Source organism: Sturnus vulgaris, chromosome 25 (genome assembly GCF_052056855.1).
Source record: "Sturnus vulgaris isolate bStuVul1 chromosome 25, bStuVul1.hap1, whole genome shotgun sequence".
NCBI lineage: Eukaryota > Metazoa > Chordata > Aves > Passeriformes > Sturnidae > Sturnus > Sturnus vulgaris.
In genome coordinates, this window is record NC_142267.1 from 7,371,557 (window position 1) to 7,387,796 (window position 16,240).

The following is a 16,240-nucleotide window of genomic DNA, read 5'->3' on the forward strand; positions in this document are numbered from 1 at the left end:
GCTCTTTGGCAGCAAAGCCAAGGGTCAGGGCCCATCCTGACTTACCCATCTCGCTTGCCTTGGCTCCACCACTGCTGCCTTTCCCCCAGCTGCCCAACTGGGCTTTAGGCACGAGCTGAATCTTCTCATCTATTGTGGGCTGTAAAACATGCCAGGACATACAATTACAAGTACAAATCGTACAGTTTAATAATAAATGTGAGATAATCTGGCAATAATCCCAGTCTTGTGAACTCCAAAATACACTTTACATATTTTTGGAAGAACAAACTGTGGCCCAAGAAAGAGGACATAAACAACAAAGGGCATCACAAAGAGCCTCTTCCTAACGGCAGTGAGAGACATTCGCAGTGAGAAGGAGCTTCTTTTTATTGGGAATTCTGAAACTCAGGAAGGTGGAAAAGCTCAGTATATCCATATTTGAAAGATGTTTGTTTGTGATGTGTAAACCAGTTTCACTGTCCATCAACTCTCCAGTCATGGCTGGGAGGACCTGCAGGACACCAAACAATCCAAAGAGCCTAGGATGACAACAGGTCCAGAACTTGGAGGGAAGAAGTTGTGTCTGGCAAGAAGAGAACATTGATTTTACAATGCTCAGTAGAGAATTTATTGACAAGGAGGTTGTGACCTCGCAGATCTCAGGGGAGCTTCTCTCTCCTTCCAAAGCAGCTGCTGCGGAACCAGCTCCATTTGCATGGAGCAAAGGAGAAGGGCTTTTCCCAGATGAGCTGTAAGCCCTGGCAGGAGGAGACTGAACCTCTCCTGCTAATGAAGTTTTGGAGACTGTTTTATGACTTTCAGAAGGAACAAATTGATTGGATCTGCAGAAGGGCTGCAGTCTGTCCAGGTCCTGCTTTACAGCTCTCCAAGAATCCAGGCACTGAGTGTAAGAATTCAGGGTGAGTGACATTAAGTGGGACAAGGGAATATTTAGAAGTCAATGATTTATGCAAAGGCCAGACTTCTCCTTGGCAAGAAAACCCAGAGCTGTTCTGATACAAAGGAGAAATCTCCAACTTGCCCAACCTGAAGCCTGGAAAACTGTCCCAAATCTACCAGTCCAATGGTGAAATAACAGGAAGATGCTCATCTGGAGGATGAACATGAGAATTTATCACATACTGGGGGATGCAACCATGTCACCATGTTGAGAAACCTCTAAAAGCAGACACAGCTCTTTCCATTCTACTGGAGCCTCCTAAGTCTGGAGTGCTGCTGTTTGTGACCCATCAAAGTGGATGTGGCCTCCCTGTTTTATTGAAGAGCAGCATCAGAATAGAGTCTCAAGAACTTGAGGCAGCCCAGTACTTCCAGCAGGTGTTTGAGACCCCCAGGTGATGTGTTTGAGACCCATGGAACATGCATCTCCATGTCACACAATATTCTGGCTCACTTTTTCATCACTGAATAAAATGCAGATTTTCTGACTATGAGAGCTTCTGGATTACTAAAAGGACACTGTGAACCTGAGAAAGAAAGTCTGCACACTTTCCCTCAGGACAAAACAGGAACATCCAGAAGATAACGAAGCTTGATTTACACACAGTATTAACTCTGAGGATTTAAAATGTCCCAACACCAAGTTTTGACTTGTACACACCATCCCAGTCCTTCCTGGACTAACAGATGTTTTATTGCCCTGAAGGAGGCTTGTGCTGGCACCTACCTTGGTGATTTTAAGGAACTTGGTGGGGTCCAGCACTCTGCTGTTCTTTGCCCCCTGCACAGTGTTCCAGCCACCTTCGTCGACCCGTGGGACACCTGAGGATGACAAACACAGCCACCCTCAACTCATCCTGCTGCTCTGACTGGCAGGGTCCTGCTCAGGAACATCCTTCACACTGACATGATATAACCAGCCTGCTGCCTGTGCTCTCACAGAACAGCCTGGACATAACAGCTCTCACTCCTTTCAAGGCCTGCTTTTGGAAGGGATGGTTCCAGGCTGGATTTCTCTTCATTCCCGTGGGTGCTGCACATTCACGAGCTCAGGGAAGGAGCAGGTGAGATGCCTTCCCTGACTAGAATCTCACTCACCCCACAATTCCTGCAGCCCTTGGCTGGTCTGACACAGAACCCCTCAGGCACTCCCAGGTTCCTCACCTTCTCCTTTTCACTTTTAGGAAAGTCACTTGTCACTTTTAGGACAATTAAAGTCTACATGTATTTTCTTTACACTCTGTTTTCAAAGCACTTTCATTTGACAATCCTTAGTATTAAAGAATCCCAAAATTACTTTCTCCTTGCCCTGCTCTGTCCCAATCTTCATTTTCCCAGTCACTGCAAATTCATCTTCAGGTAGTGCCCTGAGGGCCAGGAGGAGTTTAAGGTGACGCCAAGACACTCCCTCACACAGAGTCAGCACCTCATAACTTTAACAACTAAAGACAACACGGTTACTCCTGAAATGAGATATTTTTCTCTTGAAATGAGACTCTGCAGTGTATGAGAATGGATGGCAAGTCTGACTCCTAAGTAATAACTTGTTAGAACAGATTTCTGGCAGCCTGTCACAAAATCAAACATGGTTTGCATGAGTGGAAAGCTTAAGCACTGTTGGCCTGTGGTTGATTATCTTCACCCATGAGATTTGCCCCTGGAAATCCCCAGAGTCAATCCATGGCAGATCTGTCCCTTTTCCAGCCTCTGCCATATCAGGCCCCAATGCCCTTTGCTCGTTACACTTAGGAAAAAAGCCCCACAGATTTTTTCCTTTTATGTGGGATTCCTTCTAAGGCCACTGGATGTGAAATGAGTAACAAGAGCAGTCAACTTGGTTTTTACTTTACCCGGTCTCCTCTTGTCTTTGGTCATGAGTTGTTGCACCTTCCTCTGTTCCTCCTGCTCTTCAATCTTGGCTTCCTTATGGATCTGCTCGATGGTCTTGGGGCCCTGGTCTGCTCTCCGTGACACCCAGTTGCACTGGGGAAGAAGCAAAAAAAAACCCCACATGCTCAGGGAAACTTCCAGGGGAGCATCAAACACAGGGAATTTGAACAAGGCCTCATCCTCCCACCCTTGTCATGCCTTAGAGGGGCTGAAGAAAATCCTGTGGAGCTGGGACACATTATGGACATGGTTATCCCAGCACCAGAGAGCAGAGCCTTGTACTCAAGTACAGAGACTGCAGCGAAGACCTCACTGAATTCAGGACACATTAACCCCCAGCCTGCACATTCCCAGGCTCTCTTTCAAAGTTCATAGGAAAGAGAAAAGCTGTTGTCACTCTGTTTATGACTGATGCTCTTGGTGGGAGCCTTTTCTCCAAGCTTGAGGGAAAAAATTAAACCTTGAAAATAAAAATAAAGCAAGAAGTGACTGACTTTAAGTGGAGACAGTGCTTTGCACTCCAGGAATGGTGATGGCTGACACAGGAATCCTGCAGAGAGGAACTGTCACTCCAAAACCACTTTCCTCACTTGATGTGTCTTTTCAGCCATGCAGTGCTCAGACCTTTCCAGCCTTGGAATGACAACACTGTCCCTTATCTTGCTGCAGCCTCATTACAGCTCTCGGGGTAATTATCTACCTGCAGCCAAAATGGTGACTTCAGCCTCCACACAACCCAAACCAGTTCCCCTGGGGAGGGAATTACATGTGCTGGGAAGGTTTGTTCCACCCATGGTCACGTCTTCACCTGCACAGTGACGAACCCCCTGCAGCACATGTGTACTGACCACAGCACCAGGACAATGTGCAGACATTTCCTGGCTTTGAACAGCCACACTTTGGGGAGAAGGGGAACAGATCCCCCCCTAACAACACTTAAGCCGTGAATCCCTGCTCTTGCACGAGAGCTTATCCAGCCTGGATATGGAAGGGAACATGACAGACTGGCATGAGAGCTAGGTGTCTTCACCTAGAGAAGGACTCAGGGACACCTTAGAGCCCCTTCCAGGGCCTAAAGGGGCTCCAGGAGAGCAGGAGAGGGAGCTGGGACAAGGGGGAATGGCTTCCCACTGCCAGAGGGCAGGGTCAGATGGGATATTGGGAAGAAATTCTTTACTGTAAGGATTGGAGGCCCTGGCACAGGGTGTCCAGAGCAGCTTTGGCTGCCCCTGGATCCCTGGCAGTATCCAAATCCAAGCTGGAAGGGGCTTGGAGCACCCTAGGACAGTGGAAGCTGGCCCTGTCCATGGCCATGGAACGGGATGATCCTTAAGGTTCTTTCCAACCCAGACCAGTCTAGCCTTCCATGATTTCATGCTTTAACTCATTGGAGCTAGGACCTACCAGCCTTAGGTCTATTACATCCTGAAGCATGAACCGAATCCTTGAGGAGGTTTTCCTTTCTTTCACAATCTTCTCCATCTGATTAAAATACTGGTCCATGCGGGGCTAGAGTAGAAAAACATCATCAGCACATTGTGGAGAAAAATGAAAACACTCCCTCGAGGGGCACCCAGCAGGTCCCATATTCCAGGATTTTTGTGCCAGAAACATCAAGGACACAGGGCTGCTCCCCGGAGAGGTGAGTTCTGGGTCCTGTACACTCCTCCAGGTTGGATTTGAAGGTGCACAGGGCAGCATGTGCAGGAGATAAGGCAGAACTGTACAGGCACACATTTTCTCTGGGTTTTTAATCACACAAACCATGTATACCCTCTGTATGTACAAGATAAACATTACATCCATGAAAAGTATGTCTCAATCTGAGCTTCCCCTCCTCAAATCAGCTGTGTGCTCACCTCAGCCCAAGAAAAACTGGCTCAGGAAACAAAATGGGTACAAAACCAGCCTAAGACACATCATTCCATGGATCATTCTCCAAGCTGAGCCAGGCCAGACTGAGCAGCAGCTCTGGGTCTCTCTGCAAGAACAGTTTAATGGGCTCAGCTGTGGGAAAAAAACCTACAAACTCCTCATCCAGAAAATTGTGATGTGGCAGAAGCCCAATTGGTTCACACTAAGACATTAATTTAGATCAGCAGAAAAGCTCCTGTTAGGTCTAAATTTGGCTCACCAAGCTCTAAAAAGCCTTTTTCTCAAAATAGGGCCTCTGGTTGTTTCAAACAAGAGTTTCAGAGCAGTTTCCTACTGTGCTTCCCACTCTCTTCACTAAAAACCAGCTAAACCCTTGTCCTTGTAGTTAAACAAACAAGAAAAAAATCCATTCAAATTTGTGTCTGGCCTTGCCTGGAAAGTTCCAGCTCTGGAACTAAATGTTTCTGAAGTTAGGGATGGATGATGGGGAAACACTTCCACTGGACTTTGTTCAGAAACTTTAATTAAACTAACAGTTCAGCTTCAATAAAAACACGTAATAAAATGTCTATCGCATTAAGAAAGATTCGCTCAGTCTTGACAGAAATAACCAACCCCAAAGACAGGACAGAGGCATCTGGAATTGCTCCCTCACTCCATGCCCTGCCACGCCCCAGCTCGAGGGTGCAGAAACAGCAGAGCACCAAAATGTTGGCTTTTACAGTGCTCAAAAAGTCCAGAACAGCATCCAGGCCTCATCCAGCCTGACCTCAGCTTGGGAAGTCAGACCTGGTTTTCTTCCCAAAGCTCATGGAGAAACTGAATCCTGCGCTGGTGCCGCACTCACAACACGGGGTGTTTAGCCTGGGACTGCTGATAAACTTCGTTGTTTTGGTCAATGCTCACAGAACAGTCTGGGAAATTCCTTCCCCTTAAGGCTCAGGATTGATCCGCTGTGATCCCTGAGACCCAGCGAGTGGAGAGGGAACTCCCTGCCCGGGGCAGCTGAACACAATTAGCTCTGTTTGTTTCCAGAGCCGAGTCTCACTGATTCCTGGCAAAACCCTCTAGTTTTTCATCCCAAGCCTGGTTTTTGTGAAGGAGCAGCAGACTGTCTGTGCCAAGAGAAGCTCTTGGAGTGTGCAATGCTTCGTGCTACAGATATATTTGCTGGAAAATGGGGAAGAGGATGCAGCAGCGCTGGGTCTGCAGAACAGCTGCCACATCCCAGCACAACTGGAGACAAGGATGACACAAAACACAGGCACCCCCGAGGCTCAGGTAGGGGTTTGGACAGATTAATGAGGGTGTTTTATATTTAACCTGAACAACACAGTTCATGGTGGCTTCTGTAGGAAACAAACCTTCAACTGGAAATATTAATGTTTTGGGAACTACAAAGAAAGAAGTACATTCAACTCGGAAAAAGTAAATGTTGAGCATTTCTGGAATGTGTGTTTGGATAAAATCTTTGGAAATAACAACTGGAGAACACTGCGGAAAATGATACAGAACCTATTACAGAGCAGGGAGCAAGGCCAGGTCATGACGAAACATCCACAGAGGAGTGGATGATTTCCTCATGCAGTATGGAAATTCCTGAAGAAAAAACAAATCTTCAAATAAAAACATCCCACACCCATTTTTCCAGCCCTGCCCAGAGAGCCTCATCCCTCGCTCTCATTCCTGCCCCACCTTTGCCTTCTCAAAGTCCAGGTCCTTGCCAATGGTCGTGAGCAGGCGGCAAAGGCACTCAAGGGACTCCTCGTCGTGGTTTTTCAGCAGCTTCACCACGCAGTCATGCATGATGGCCTCCGTCAGCATCTTCAGCTTGAAAAGCTCGCCGATGAATTTTATATTCCCAATGGATCTCCGCCGGGCTTTGTCCTTGGCCTCTTCCAGCTCATCATGGAGCCGTGTCTTCTCTTCTGGCTGTAAAACAGGAAAACAGCTCTGCAAAACCACGTTCCCAGTGCACAGAACTCTTTGAAAGATCCAGCTGTATGTCTATAGACACTGCTCCCTCTTTTTCTCCTAAAGCCCAGGAAAATGCTGGGATAAACCCACTGTCAAGGCAAATATTTTTTATCATCCTCAGGCACAGTGACAGAACGAAAGTCTCAACTCCAAAATCCCCCCAGTCAACTGCCGTCTCAAAAAGAAAAAAATTTCTGAGGGAGATCTGAGAACTTATGGAGAAAAACACCACTTACAGTGGTGGCAGCTTCGAGTTCTTTCTGCTTCTTTTCAAAGACATCATCGTCAGCCTTGTCCTTCTCAAATTCCTTCTGGCAGCGATTTAACAGCAACTTACGGAAATTTACTGTGCTCCCAGGTTTGTCTGCCATGGGCACTTTCAGCTGGAGTGAGAAGGAAGAAAAACATCAGCAGAAATAAACTCCACAGAGGAGGGGTCATCTATAACAATTTATTTTGCTCTTCATGTTGAGCTGTGCAGCTCCACAAGGCTGTGAAAGTAAAGCCTCACATCAGAATCTCCAGCAGAGTTTTACATTGCAGATGTAAAGTCACACTCCAAACTTGGCTGACACCACCTCTTCCCAGGGAATGAATTACATTTCCATCCATACAATTCCTTAAAAACACTCCTATTGTGTGCTGATGGCTTAAGCCATATTCCTTCACCACATGTCATGAAGGGCCTGGGGAAAAGGGGGCTCTTTTGTCCCAAATTCACCATCTGAGAATGATCTGTGCAAAGCCTGCCTCATCTTGGGCTCCCTTGGAACTGACAGACACAGAACAGTGGTAAGGCCCTGGCACAGGGTGCCCAGAGCCGTCGTGGTTGCCCCACCCCAGAAGCGTCCAGTGCCAGGCTGGACAGGGCTTGGAGCAACCTGGGATAGTGGAAGGTGTCCCTGCCCATGGTAGGGGGTAGAATGAGAAGAACTTTAAGTTCCCTTTCCCACCTATACTATTCCATGCTTCTGTGATTCCATGAACTTGCCAAACACAACTCATCTTGTGACCAGGTGGAGCAAGGAGTTCTCAACTCCCAACAGCTGCTCCAAGCAAATCCCTCTGCCTTGGGCATGGCCAACAATATAATACTCCACATCAATTATTCTTACTTACACTCAGAAACTGATATTTAGCTCTGCTCTCTGCAGTTTCTGTCACTGCCCAGGGGAGTTCCCGTGCCAGAGGCTCTTACCGTCACCAGGCACCGGCACATGTTGGCGTAGGCCACGGAGAAGCTGGGCTCGTCGATGGCCTTCTCGAAGACCAGGTCGATGACTCCCTTCAGCCTCTCCTCCGTGTCCACTGTCAGGTCTGTCACCTGTTTCATGAGCTGGTTGAACATCTGGGGCGTCAGCTTGTTCAAGATGCTCCGTACCTTGCGGAACAGCTCCTGAATGAAAGAAACACTGCAAGTTCAGGCACAGGTGCACAGGTGGTGCAGGGAGATTTCAGGAATGAGCCAGGATGCTTCCCACAGGGGAATGCAGACATCCTGTAGGAATGTTTGGGAAGCTGAGGGACACACCACATGTTTCTGCACAGCTCAACCCCAGTTCTCACTTGGCTACCAAAGACCAAGACTACAGGGCAGGAGTTTTGGAAACACCTAAGTGCTTTTATCAAGTGCAACAGAGGCACAAAGCCCTTCCTGTCAGAAATACTCTTCTTAATATCAGTTTAATCCATGAGATATAAATTAACAGGGAGTGGCCTCTGTTTCCTTCAGCCAGAGGTAACCAACCTCTCCTATAATTCACTTTAAGACACTTTATTTTTTCCTATCCAGGATGATAATGAGGTCAACGATGCCACCATGAGCTCCAAGAACAGAATTCCAGTGTCCTTCAAGACCATCCCAACTTATCCTACAAATTACAAGTTCGACCCCCAGACAAACACCTCCTCCCAGAGCGAATGCCCCATGGAGAAGAGGATGAGGAGGACAGAGGGAGCTTCAGTGGCACCGTTGGGCTGGGCAGGACCAAGTGAGGGATTTCACAGAGGAACCTCAATCTTGCTGACGATTCAGGGCAGAAATGTGGTCTAAAAGGAGATGAAAAATTAGTTCTGTCCTGGGAATGTAAGGCTCTTTGCTTTAGAATAGAGACAGAAATATTCCACTAAAACAGCAGTAGGAAAGCAATCCTGGAGACAACCAGGAGGTTGTTCGGGGTTCTCTGCTTAATATACAGGACTGGCATTTAAAAGCCACGTCAAGAATAAACATGCAAAAAATACCATCAAGGTAGGGGAAAGCTGGGATTCCAACTGCAATTCATTGCCCTTTCTCACGGTGATACAAAAGGGAAGGCACATTACCATTACCTGGTGTAGCTGCTGCACCCGCAGACCTGCTTACACTCTCACCTGGGTTTTGACATTTTCCGGGTCCTCCGTTTGGTTTTCCCTCTTCAGGCTTGGCTTCCAGGCGTTCTCTGCCTTCTTCAGGTGCACGTCCTCCTTCACACACACAGTGATGATCTTCCTGGGCTCCCTCCTCTGGCCTGGCTGAGATCTCCTCGGTCCAACATTCAACAACTAGGACAAAAACATTCCTTGTTATATCCCACTTTAGGCTGGATAACACACTCCAGGACAAATGCCAACACCCGATGATGGCACTGCTGAGCGCCAGCACAACCTGCTGGGACACGAGGACTCCCTCCGACCCAGTACTGCTCCAGGCTGTCCACAGGGAATGTGGAGACATCAAATACATTTCTCTGGGCAGCTTTTCCCAACAGAGAAATGGGATGACTCTGCCTACACAACCTGGCGGTGCTCCGGGTGCTGCTACAGGAGACAGAACTGACTCCAACTGGCCAAAAGTGCCTCTGGGGAGCCAGAAACTTCGTAACTGAGACATCACAGCAAGATGTGGGAGAATTCAGCCCTTACAGGTGGATTTCAAACATGCCATCCCAAGCACTTAGACAATGATAAATTAGCCAGAAATGTTAAGTTTTACTGGAGATTGCTTCCAACAAAGCCATTTTGAGATGGGAATTATGTAAAACACAGTGAAGGAGTATCACTGCAGCTCCTGCACTCTAAAAAACAAAGATCCTAACAGATATGGGACAAACTCTGGGTTTCACATGAGAAAGGGAATCAGGTGCTTTGGAACTGCCTAAGCACCTCTGTAATCCTGTGTAATGTGATGCTTCTCCCAAACAGGCACAAAACCTGCCCCACTTGGGGAGTTTTTCGCCAGATGTACAAGTGGTAGGGCACAAGACACTCCCAAACCTCCTCTTCATCATCTGAGGGCTTCTGATTAAGGACTAAAGGTACCAGTTGCTCTTCCCCCATGCTCTTTCACATTTCTGAACTCATTTATCACAAACGGCCAACCTCTAGATACAAACTAACACAGCAAAACCCCATTATCAAACCCAGAACTTCCCCCAGCAGTAATTAATCTGCTCAGCAGCCACTCATGGAAGATGGGCCATTCCAAAGACTGCTTTGTTTAACAAAGGGATTTTCAATGAGCATCAAAAAGGCCAAACCACTCCAGTTACTTGAAGAGCTTCAATGAATAGGAGGAAAGGGCTCTTGGCTGGTGCCTCTTAATGTCATACATCAGCCACAAACCTGGGTTTGTGCTACTGAAAGGCAAAATCCTTCTTAAAGGCAGGAGGGAGTTGAACCACTTGCCTCTGACAAGGTAAATGCGTGCAAATGAACAGGAACACCAGCAGTGCTGGAGCTCTTGTTTGGGCTTCATTATAGGATAAGAGCAACAGAGGAAGATGTTGTCAGAAGGCAATGACCTCATGCCACAGCCTGCTCTGTGTGCCCAGTGATGCCTGGGAGAGGGCTCCGAGGGGCAGGGTGTCACTGAGCTCCCTTCAGCTTACAAAGACCCCTGTTCACATACCCTGCCACGCAGAAAAATAGCCCAGCAGATTATTCAAACTGCAAGAGGCACCAGCCCCAAGAATTCTTAATTCACAAAATCATTTATCTTGGAAAAGATCTCTAAGATCCTCAAGTCAAATCACACAACTGCACCAGCTGACCACTCCTGAGGAGTCAACAGTGGAACAGGGAGCCTTCAGGTTTTTGTGTGTCAGACACCTTTCTAAAGCAGACACTGAACTCTCCCTACGTCCCCTCTCTGCTCCCACCCTGAGCCCTGACTGACACTGGTCTGGCACAGCAAGGCCTGACAGCAGCCCTGCCTTCACAAGCCACCTCTGGTGAACACAGTTCTGCTGCACAGGCTCTGAGCATGCTGCTAATGTGGAGAGACTTCCCTCCAGCTGAAAAAGCAGACAGTGATGTAACAGAAAACTGACTGGCCATAGCCACGTGTGCCAGAGCTCACCACACACCTCCTGCCTGCAGACAGCTCTGTAATCAGAGCCAGGCTGGAGTGTGCCCAGAAAACCCAAACCTTTGAGCTCATTCTGCCCAGAACAGGGGCGAAGCCAAGGAGAGGTGACCTGCAGCCAGCTCATCTCCTGCACAGAGGCAGCTCTGGTCTGAGGGACCACCTGAACATGCCAGGCTGGAACGCGCGGGATGGAGTCGCAGAGGCCGGCGCTTCCTTGGGCACGGATCCATGTGAATGTTCCTTGTTAGCAAACACCCACCCCTGAAGGAGGCGACTCCCTTGGAAAACTGAGGGATGCAGGAGCACCAGTGTGTCACGCATCACCTCCTCACATCCGGCTGCCTTTGAGCCCAGACCTTTCAGGCATAAATGCAACAAAGACTTTCTCTGAGACTGTACGATTTTAATATCTGTGAATAAACTCAAGCTCCAACTGTGTGATTGGGTTTTCAATCAGTGAACAGAAGCCTCCTTTGAAGACGTAATAAAATAACAGACGGATCTAACTTTTAACATAAATGATCTAGGGGTCTGGGGTTTTTGGCTCCGGATTTATACAGCAAGTTAAAGACGTGCCTGAGCTCAGGCCTGGCTTCCTGTAAATAATGATGGTTCTGGGGCATGGGGCAATTACCAGGAGCTCCTGCATTAATCTGAATGACCTCTCTTCTGGAGGCAGGAAAGGAAAGCAGGAAGACACAGGTACAACACTCCTGCAGAGAAGCCAAGGACTCACAGCAGCACAGACTGACCTGGTGCTCTCACTCAGGCAAGTCACAGAAATACTTTAGAAACCATCCAAGGAATTAAGGAAGTGCTTCTCCCTCTATAAGAGGCTATGAATGCAGACAGTGAAATTGATCTTCGATGGTGGGAGAGGTCGTGCCGTCCAGGAACAAGAACTGAGGTGATCTCAGTGTCCATCACCTCCTGAGAAGGACAAAGCATCCTGTGCAGAGACCTCTCCGCTCCAGCCCCACATCTCTGAGTTTGCATCTCCTCACCTGCCACACTCACCTAACCCTGCCTACACCAAAGAGCCTTCCCAGCTGCATTCTGCTCCTGTGCAACTCCACCCCGGTGCCATCTAACGCAACACTGGTTAGTGCCAGAAACAATCATAAAACACGTTCAAGCAAAAAGAGGGAAACAAAGACAAAAGCCAAAGAAGCGAAACAAAAGACTCAGTGTGCCAGAAGCGGTTAGTGCTGAGCTGCTCGATGTTATTTGGGGCAAGGAAAAGGCAGTGGTTTGATGGTTCATGGCATGGCTTGGGCAGAGGTGGGATGGCTGGGGGCAGGCAGCAGACACGCAGGGGTCGCCATGCGGCACGAGGGGGGAACGTCTGGCATTGCTGGGCTCAGAACCCTCTGATCCTACAACCACTGGCATCGAGGACAGGCTGGTTAAACCACGTCACCTTCCAGCCCTCCTCCAGAACAAGGCAAGGAGAGGCTCTGCTCTGCAAAGGCGCAAATGTAAGATGTATGTTATGTGCTGAATGCTCCAAATGAACGGGGTAAGCGGGACTTACCTTTTCTCCCCCTTTCCACAGGTCTGCAAAGTGCAGACCCTCGCGGATCCCGCTCAGGCCAACGTCCCAGCATGCCCTCAGCTGGTGATGTCCCACCCACCACTGAAGACTGCCTAGAGGGGTACAATGCAAGTCTTGTTTCGTTTTTTTTTAAACAAGGTTGCACCTTTTTGTAAAGTTTTCTGCCAGTCGTTCTTTATCAACAGTGGGTATTGGGAAAGAAGGCAACTCTACAAAAAGGTGCAAAGTCTGGGGGGAGAAGGGGGGATTTGTCTTACCCCTATCGGCAGGTTCCTCAATGGTGGGTGAGGCGAGACCAAGAGAGGGCATGCTGGGGGCCCGCACCGAGCCAGGGAGGGCAATCCAGGGGTGCTCTGCACTTTGCAGGCCTGCGGAGAGACAAAGAGTGACAGGTGCGTTACCCAGACACCGCAGGGCTTGGGACACTCAGCACGTGACAGGAGAGGAGGCACCGCAGCACAACCTGCACGTCCCAAATGTGGGAAGCACTGGCGACATCATGAGGTTTTGTGGACCAGGTGGTGCTCCAGGAGAAACTGTGGCACCAAAGCAACTCCAAGATACAGATGTGCATCCCAGAACTGAGGCACCAGCCACGAGGCTGCTCCCAAAGCAGAAATATTACATTGACCCAAAATCACTGAGTTTGACTGCTGGAAACCTGCAGACTTGGAAGTTGAAGTGATTCAGGGAACTCCTCTGGAACCAGCAGGTTTGAAAGCTTCACAATGGCTGTGTCGTTAGACGCATCCAGATGGGCACAGCAGAAGCAGCTCAATAGCTGAAAACCAGTGATTGCCCCTAATGGCGGCAGTGTCCTCCTCCAGTGGCACTGATGGGGTAGCACGTGCTGGGGGCACCTGTGCCCCAGGAAAAGACATGGCAGAGGCATGAAAAACTCCCAGAGGGATTTCAGAGTGTGGGCAAAGCCAGACATAGGCAGATGAAGGGAACACGAAACAAAAGCAGCGGAAAAGGTGGGAAAACAAGGAATGAAGTGACTAAAGCAACACGTGGAAGCACAGAGAAAGCAGGAACACACAGGTGCTGCTGTATTTTGTTTGTTAGTAAAATCTCTTTGCTCTGTTGGTGCGCTTTTCAGCACAGCCCCCCAAGCTGATGTGTTGACGCCGGGTTTGTTGTATGACGAACACGCGACCGCACACGCGATTGCCGGGTCCTGGTGTGGAAACGCTTCCACCCTCTCACACAATAAACTGGAAGGAGATTGAACCCTTCCCTAACAACACCTACTCGTGAGAAACATCCACAACCTTTTCCAATTTCTCTATGTTTTGTCAGCCAAGCAAACATCACCCTTGCATTCATCCTGACAAAACCAGAACCACTGGCGCATTGGAAGAGGCTCAAAAGCCTGAGGAGGGACTTCATCAGTGTAAAGGCCATTTTTTAAATGAGCAAGTTAGGGTAAACTCACACTTCCAGACACGTTTCTTCCGCCAGTGGCTTGCCTTCCAAAATCAGCAAAGGCTGGTGTGAAGTCGGGGCCTCGTGGCAGGATTCGGGGGTCCAAAGTCCTCAGTGGCAATTTTGGCTGATTGACCTGTGCCGTGAGCAGAGCACACAGACAGGGGCTGCTCAGGGTGCTGAGCTACCAGAGGTCATGCAACCTACAACAACATCTGCTAAACCATAATAGTCATATTTAACATCCAAATTAAAACTTTTAACAAACTGCTCAAGCTTTAGGAATCCACACTTACCCTAAAAATAAGCATTTAATTTAAAATACATCTTTTTCAGGAGACTATTGAGGAAATGGGTGGAGTTCAGAAACATTTCAAAGATTACAGAGGATAAAATCATGGTAACACGGGCCTGTCTTGGTTCAGGAGCATGAAACTGCCACCTTCCCTCAAAGCAATGGCTTCTGTACCAACATAAGAGATGGGCAACTGAGCCCAGGAAGCTCAAACACAGAACAGCGAGAAACAATCATGGGGAAGTAGAAGGTAGATGAAATAATTTTGGGAATAGAGCTGCGTTTAACAATTTGCCTGGGTATGAAACTCAGAGTGGAAATGTTTCTGCACAAAAGGATCACCCACAGCTCTGAGTCTCAAGAGTGAGTCTGTCGTGGTTCCATCAAAGCCAAGGAACTCCCCAGTTCTCAGTGAGAGCAGAACAAGGCCTCACAGCACTCAAAAATCCCGTGTTTCACTAAGCCCAGACCTCCAGCAGAGACAATCAGCTCTGAAATGAGATTGGAGAGAAATCCCCAAACTGCCCGAGAATGGAGTTCTTAAAGGTCTTTTACTAGATCAGCTTATAAATAGTGAAGAAAGTGCTTCAGATCAAAAAACAGTTTGCCCAAAAGCTTCTCTCTACTTTTTAATTGATCTAATAGATCAATTAATTGATCTAATAGAAGCCATTGCCTCTCCATCCAGCCTTGCTTGGATCCTCAGCTTTTCATGGCTAGGTAATTTCAAATTTTAATAACAATCTGGTATAACTTAATCTAGATAAAAACTATCAAAAATGCTTCAGTTTTTAATCATCTGTGCACATCCATCAGGCACCAATACATCTATTTGTAGAATTTTGTGATAAGACCAACTAGTCCCACTTCCCACCAAAACCTGACAGGAAAATGGCCCAGCAATGAGGCATTAGGGATCTTTATTTATATCAAAACCTTGCACGTACCGGTTTGATGGGCTCTCCTCTCACCTTGTCGAGCACCACGTCGCTGATGGGAGGCAGCCCCTCGGGCTTCTGGATACAGGCAGGCATGAACTGGATATCCAGCAGGAATTCTCGGTCATATTGCTTTTTCCCCTCTGGGTCCAGGGGCTTCCACTGCTCTATAGGGAGAGAAGTCCCTGAGAGTCACAGAAAACAAACCCTCTGCTCACCCAGATGTGATTCTGGTACATCCAAAGGGAAGAGGCTTGCTACACCAGCCTGGGAAATTCCAATTTAATTTAATTTTCATTTTGAAGGGAGAGAGGAAGGCAACATACATAACATTAAAGGGACATGAATAACGGGGAACGGAGCCAGGTCCAGAGCAACCATACCTGGTCACTAATTCCAGTTCTAACCCACGTATCTAACTTTGACTTCTGCTCTCCTGTGGGATATAGTGGAATGGGGACAATTCCCTGTTTCTGTGTGAAAGTGCAGAAGTTAAAGGGGGGCATTTTGTGTAAAAGGGAGTCATAAACATGAAGTCAAGGACAGCAGAGCACGGAACAAAAACCTTTGAAAATATGAAACCATGGAACTGTGAACAACCCAGGTTGGAGATAACAAGCAGAAACAAGAGAAGCCACACTACAGGCCCTGATCTGGGAATTACAACTTTCCACCTATTTTTCGTGGGGGTGTTTTGGGTATGGAGGACCTTGCCTGGTGCAAATCACAGCATAAACTGACAGCCACTTTAGCACAAGGAAAGTCAGCCTCTGGTGGCCTTGGCCTGGAGATGTGATTTACGGCACTGACCACACAGTTTGTTTCAAATTAGGGAAGAAAACATGTTTTATCTGAAGGAAAACATCTGTATGAGATGCTGCCTTTGGATCTCCCTCATGCCAGACTGCATTACTCAGCACTCATCAGCCCTTCAGGTATTTATTATTCCTTTATTTTTCTCCCTGACCCTGAGCTTTGGATCTCTGGGATCT

General features: G+C 47.9%; 1 protein-coding gene across 23 annotated transcripts in view; it reads right to left on the bottom strand.

Moving 5' to 3' along the window:
- EIF4G3 (eukaryotic translation initiation factor 4 gamma 3) overlaps positions 1-16,240 on the bottom strand; it is a 148,803-nt gene that overhangs the window by 23,517 nt on the left and 109,046 nt on the right. For 16 of the 23 annotated variants that reach the window (XR_015808444.1, XM_088178873.1, XM_088178865.1 and 13 more), the window contains 11 exons: positions 15,258-15,415; positions 14,026-14,151; positions 12,845-12,955; positions 9,058-9,228; positions 7,883-8,080; positions 6,921-7,067; positions 6,403-6,639; positions 4,237-4,341; positions 2,793-2,925; positions 1,670-1,764; positions 46-139 (listed from right to left, as the gene is read on the bottom strand). Coding sequence is in view for 22 of the 23 variants with exons in the window: in XM_088178873.1 (XP_088034999.1) it covers positions 46-139; positions 1,670-1,764; positions 2,793-2,925; positions 4,237-4,341; positions 6,403-6,639; positions 6,921-7,067; positions 7,883-8,080; positions 9,058-9,228; positions 12,845-12,955; positions 14,026-14,151; positions 15,258-15,415 (1,575 nt within the window). In the remaining variant the exon portion in view is untranslated. The remainder of the gene's footprint in view (positions 1-45; positions 140-1,669; positions 1,765-2,792; positions 2,926-4,236; positions 4,342-6,402; positions 6,640-6,920; positions 7,068-7,882; positions 8,081-9,057; positions 9,229-12,844; positions 12,956-14,025; positions 14,152-15,257; positions 15,416-16,240) is intronic. The other 7 variants (XM_088178874.1, XM_088178864.1, XM_088178863.1 and 4 more) reach the window with 3 other exon arrangements.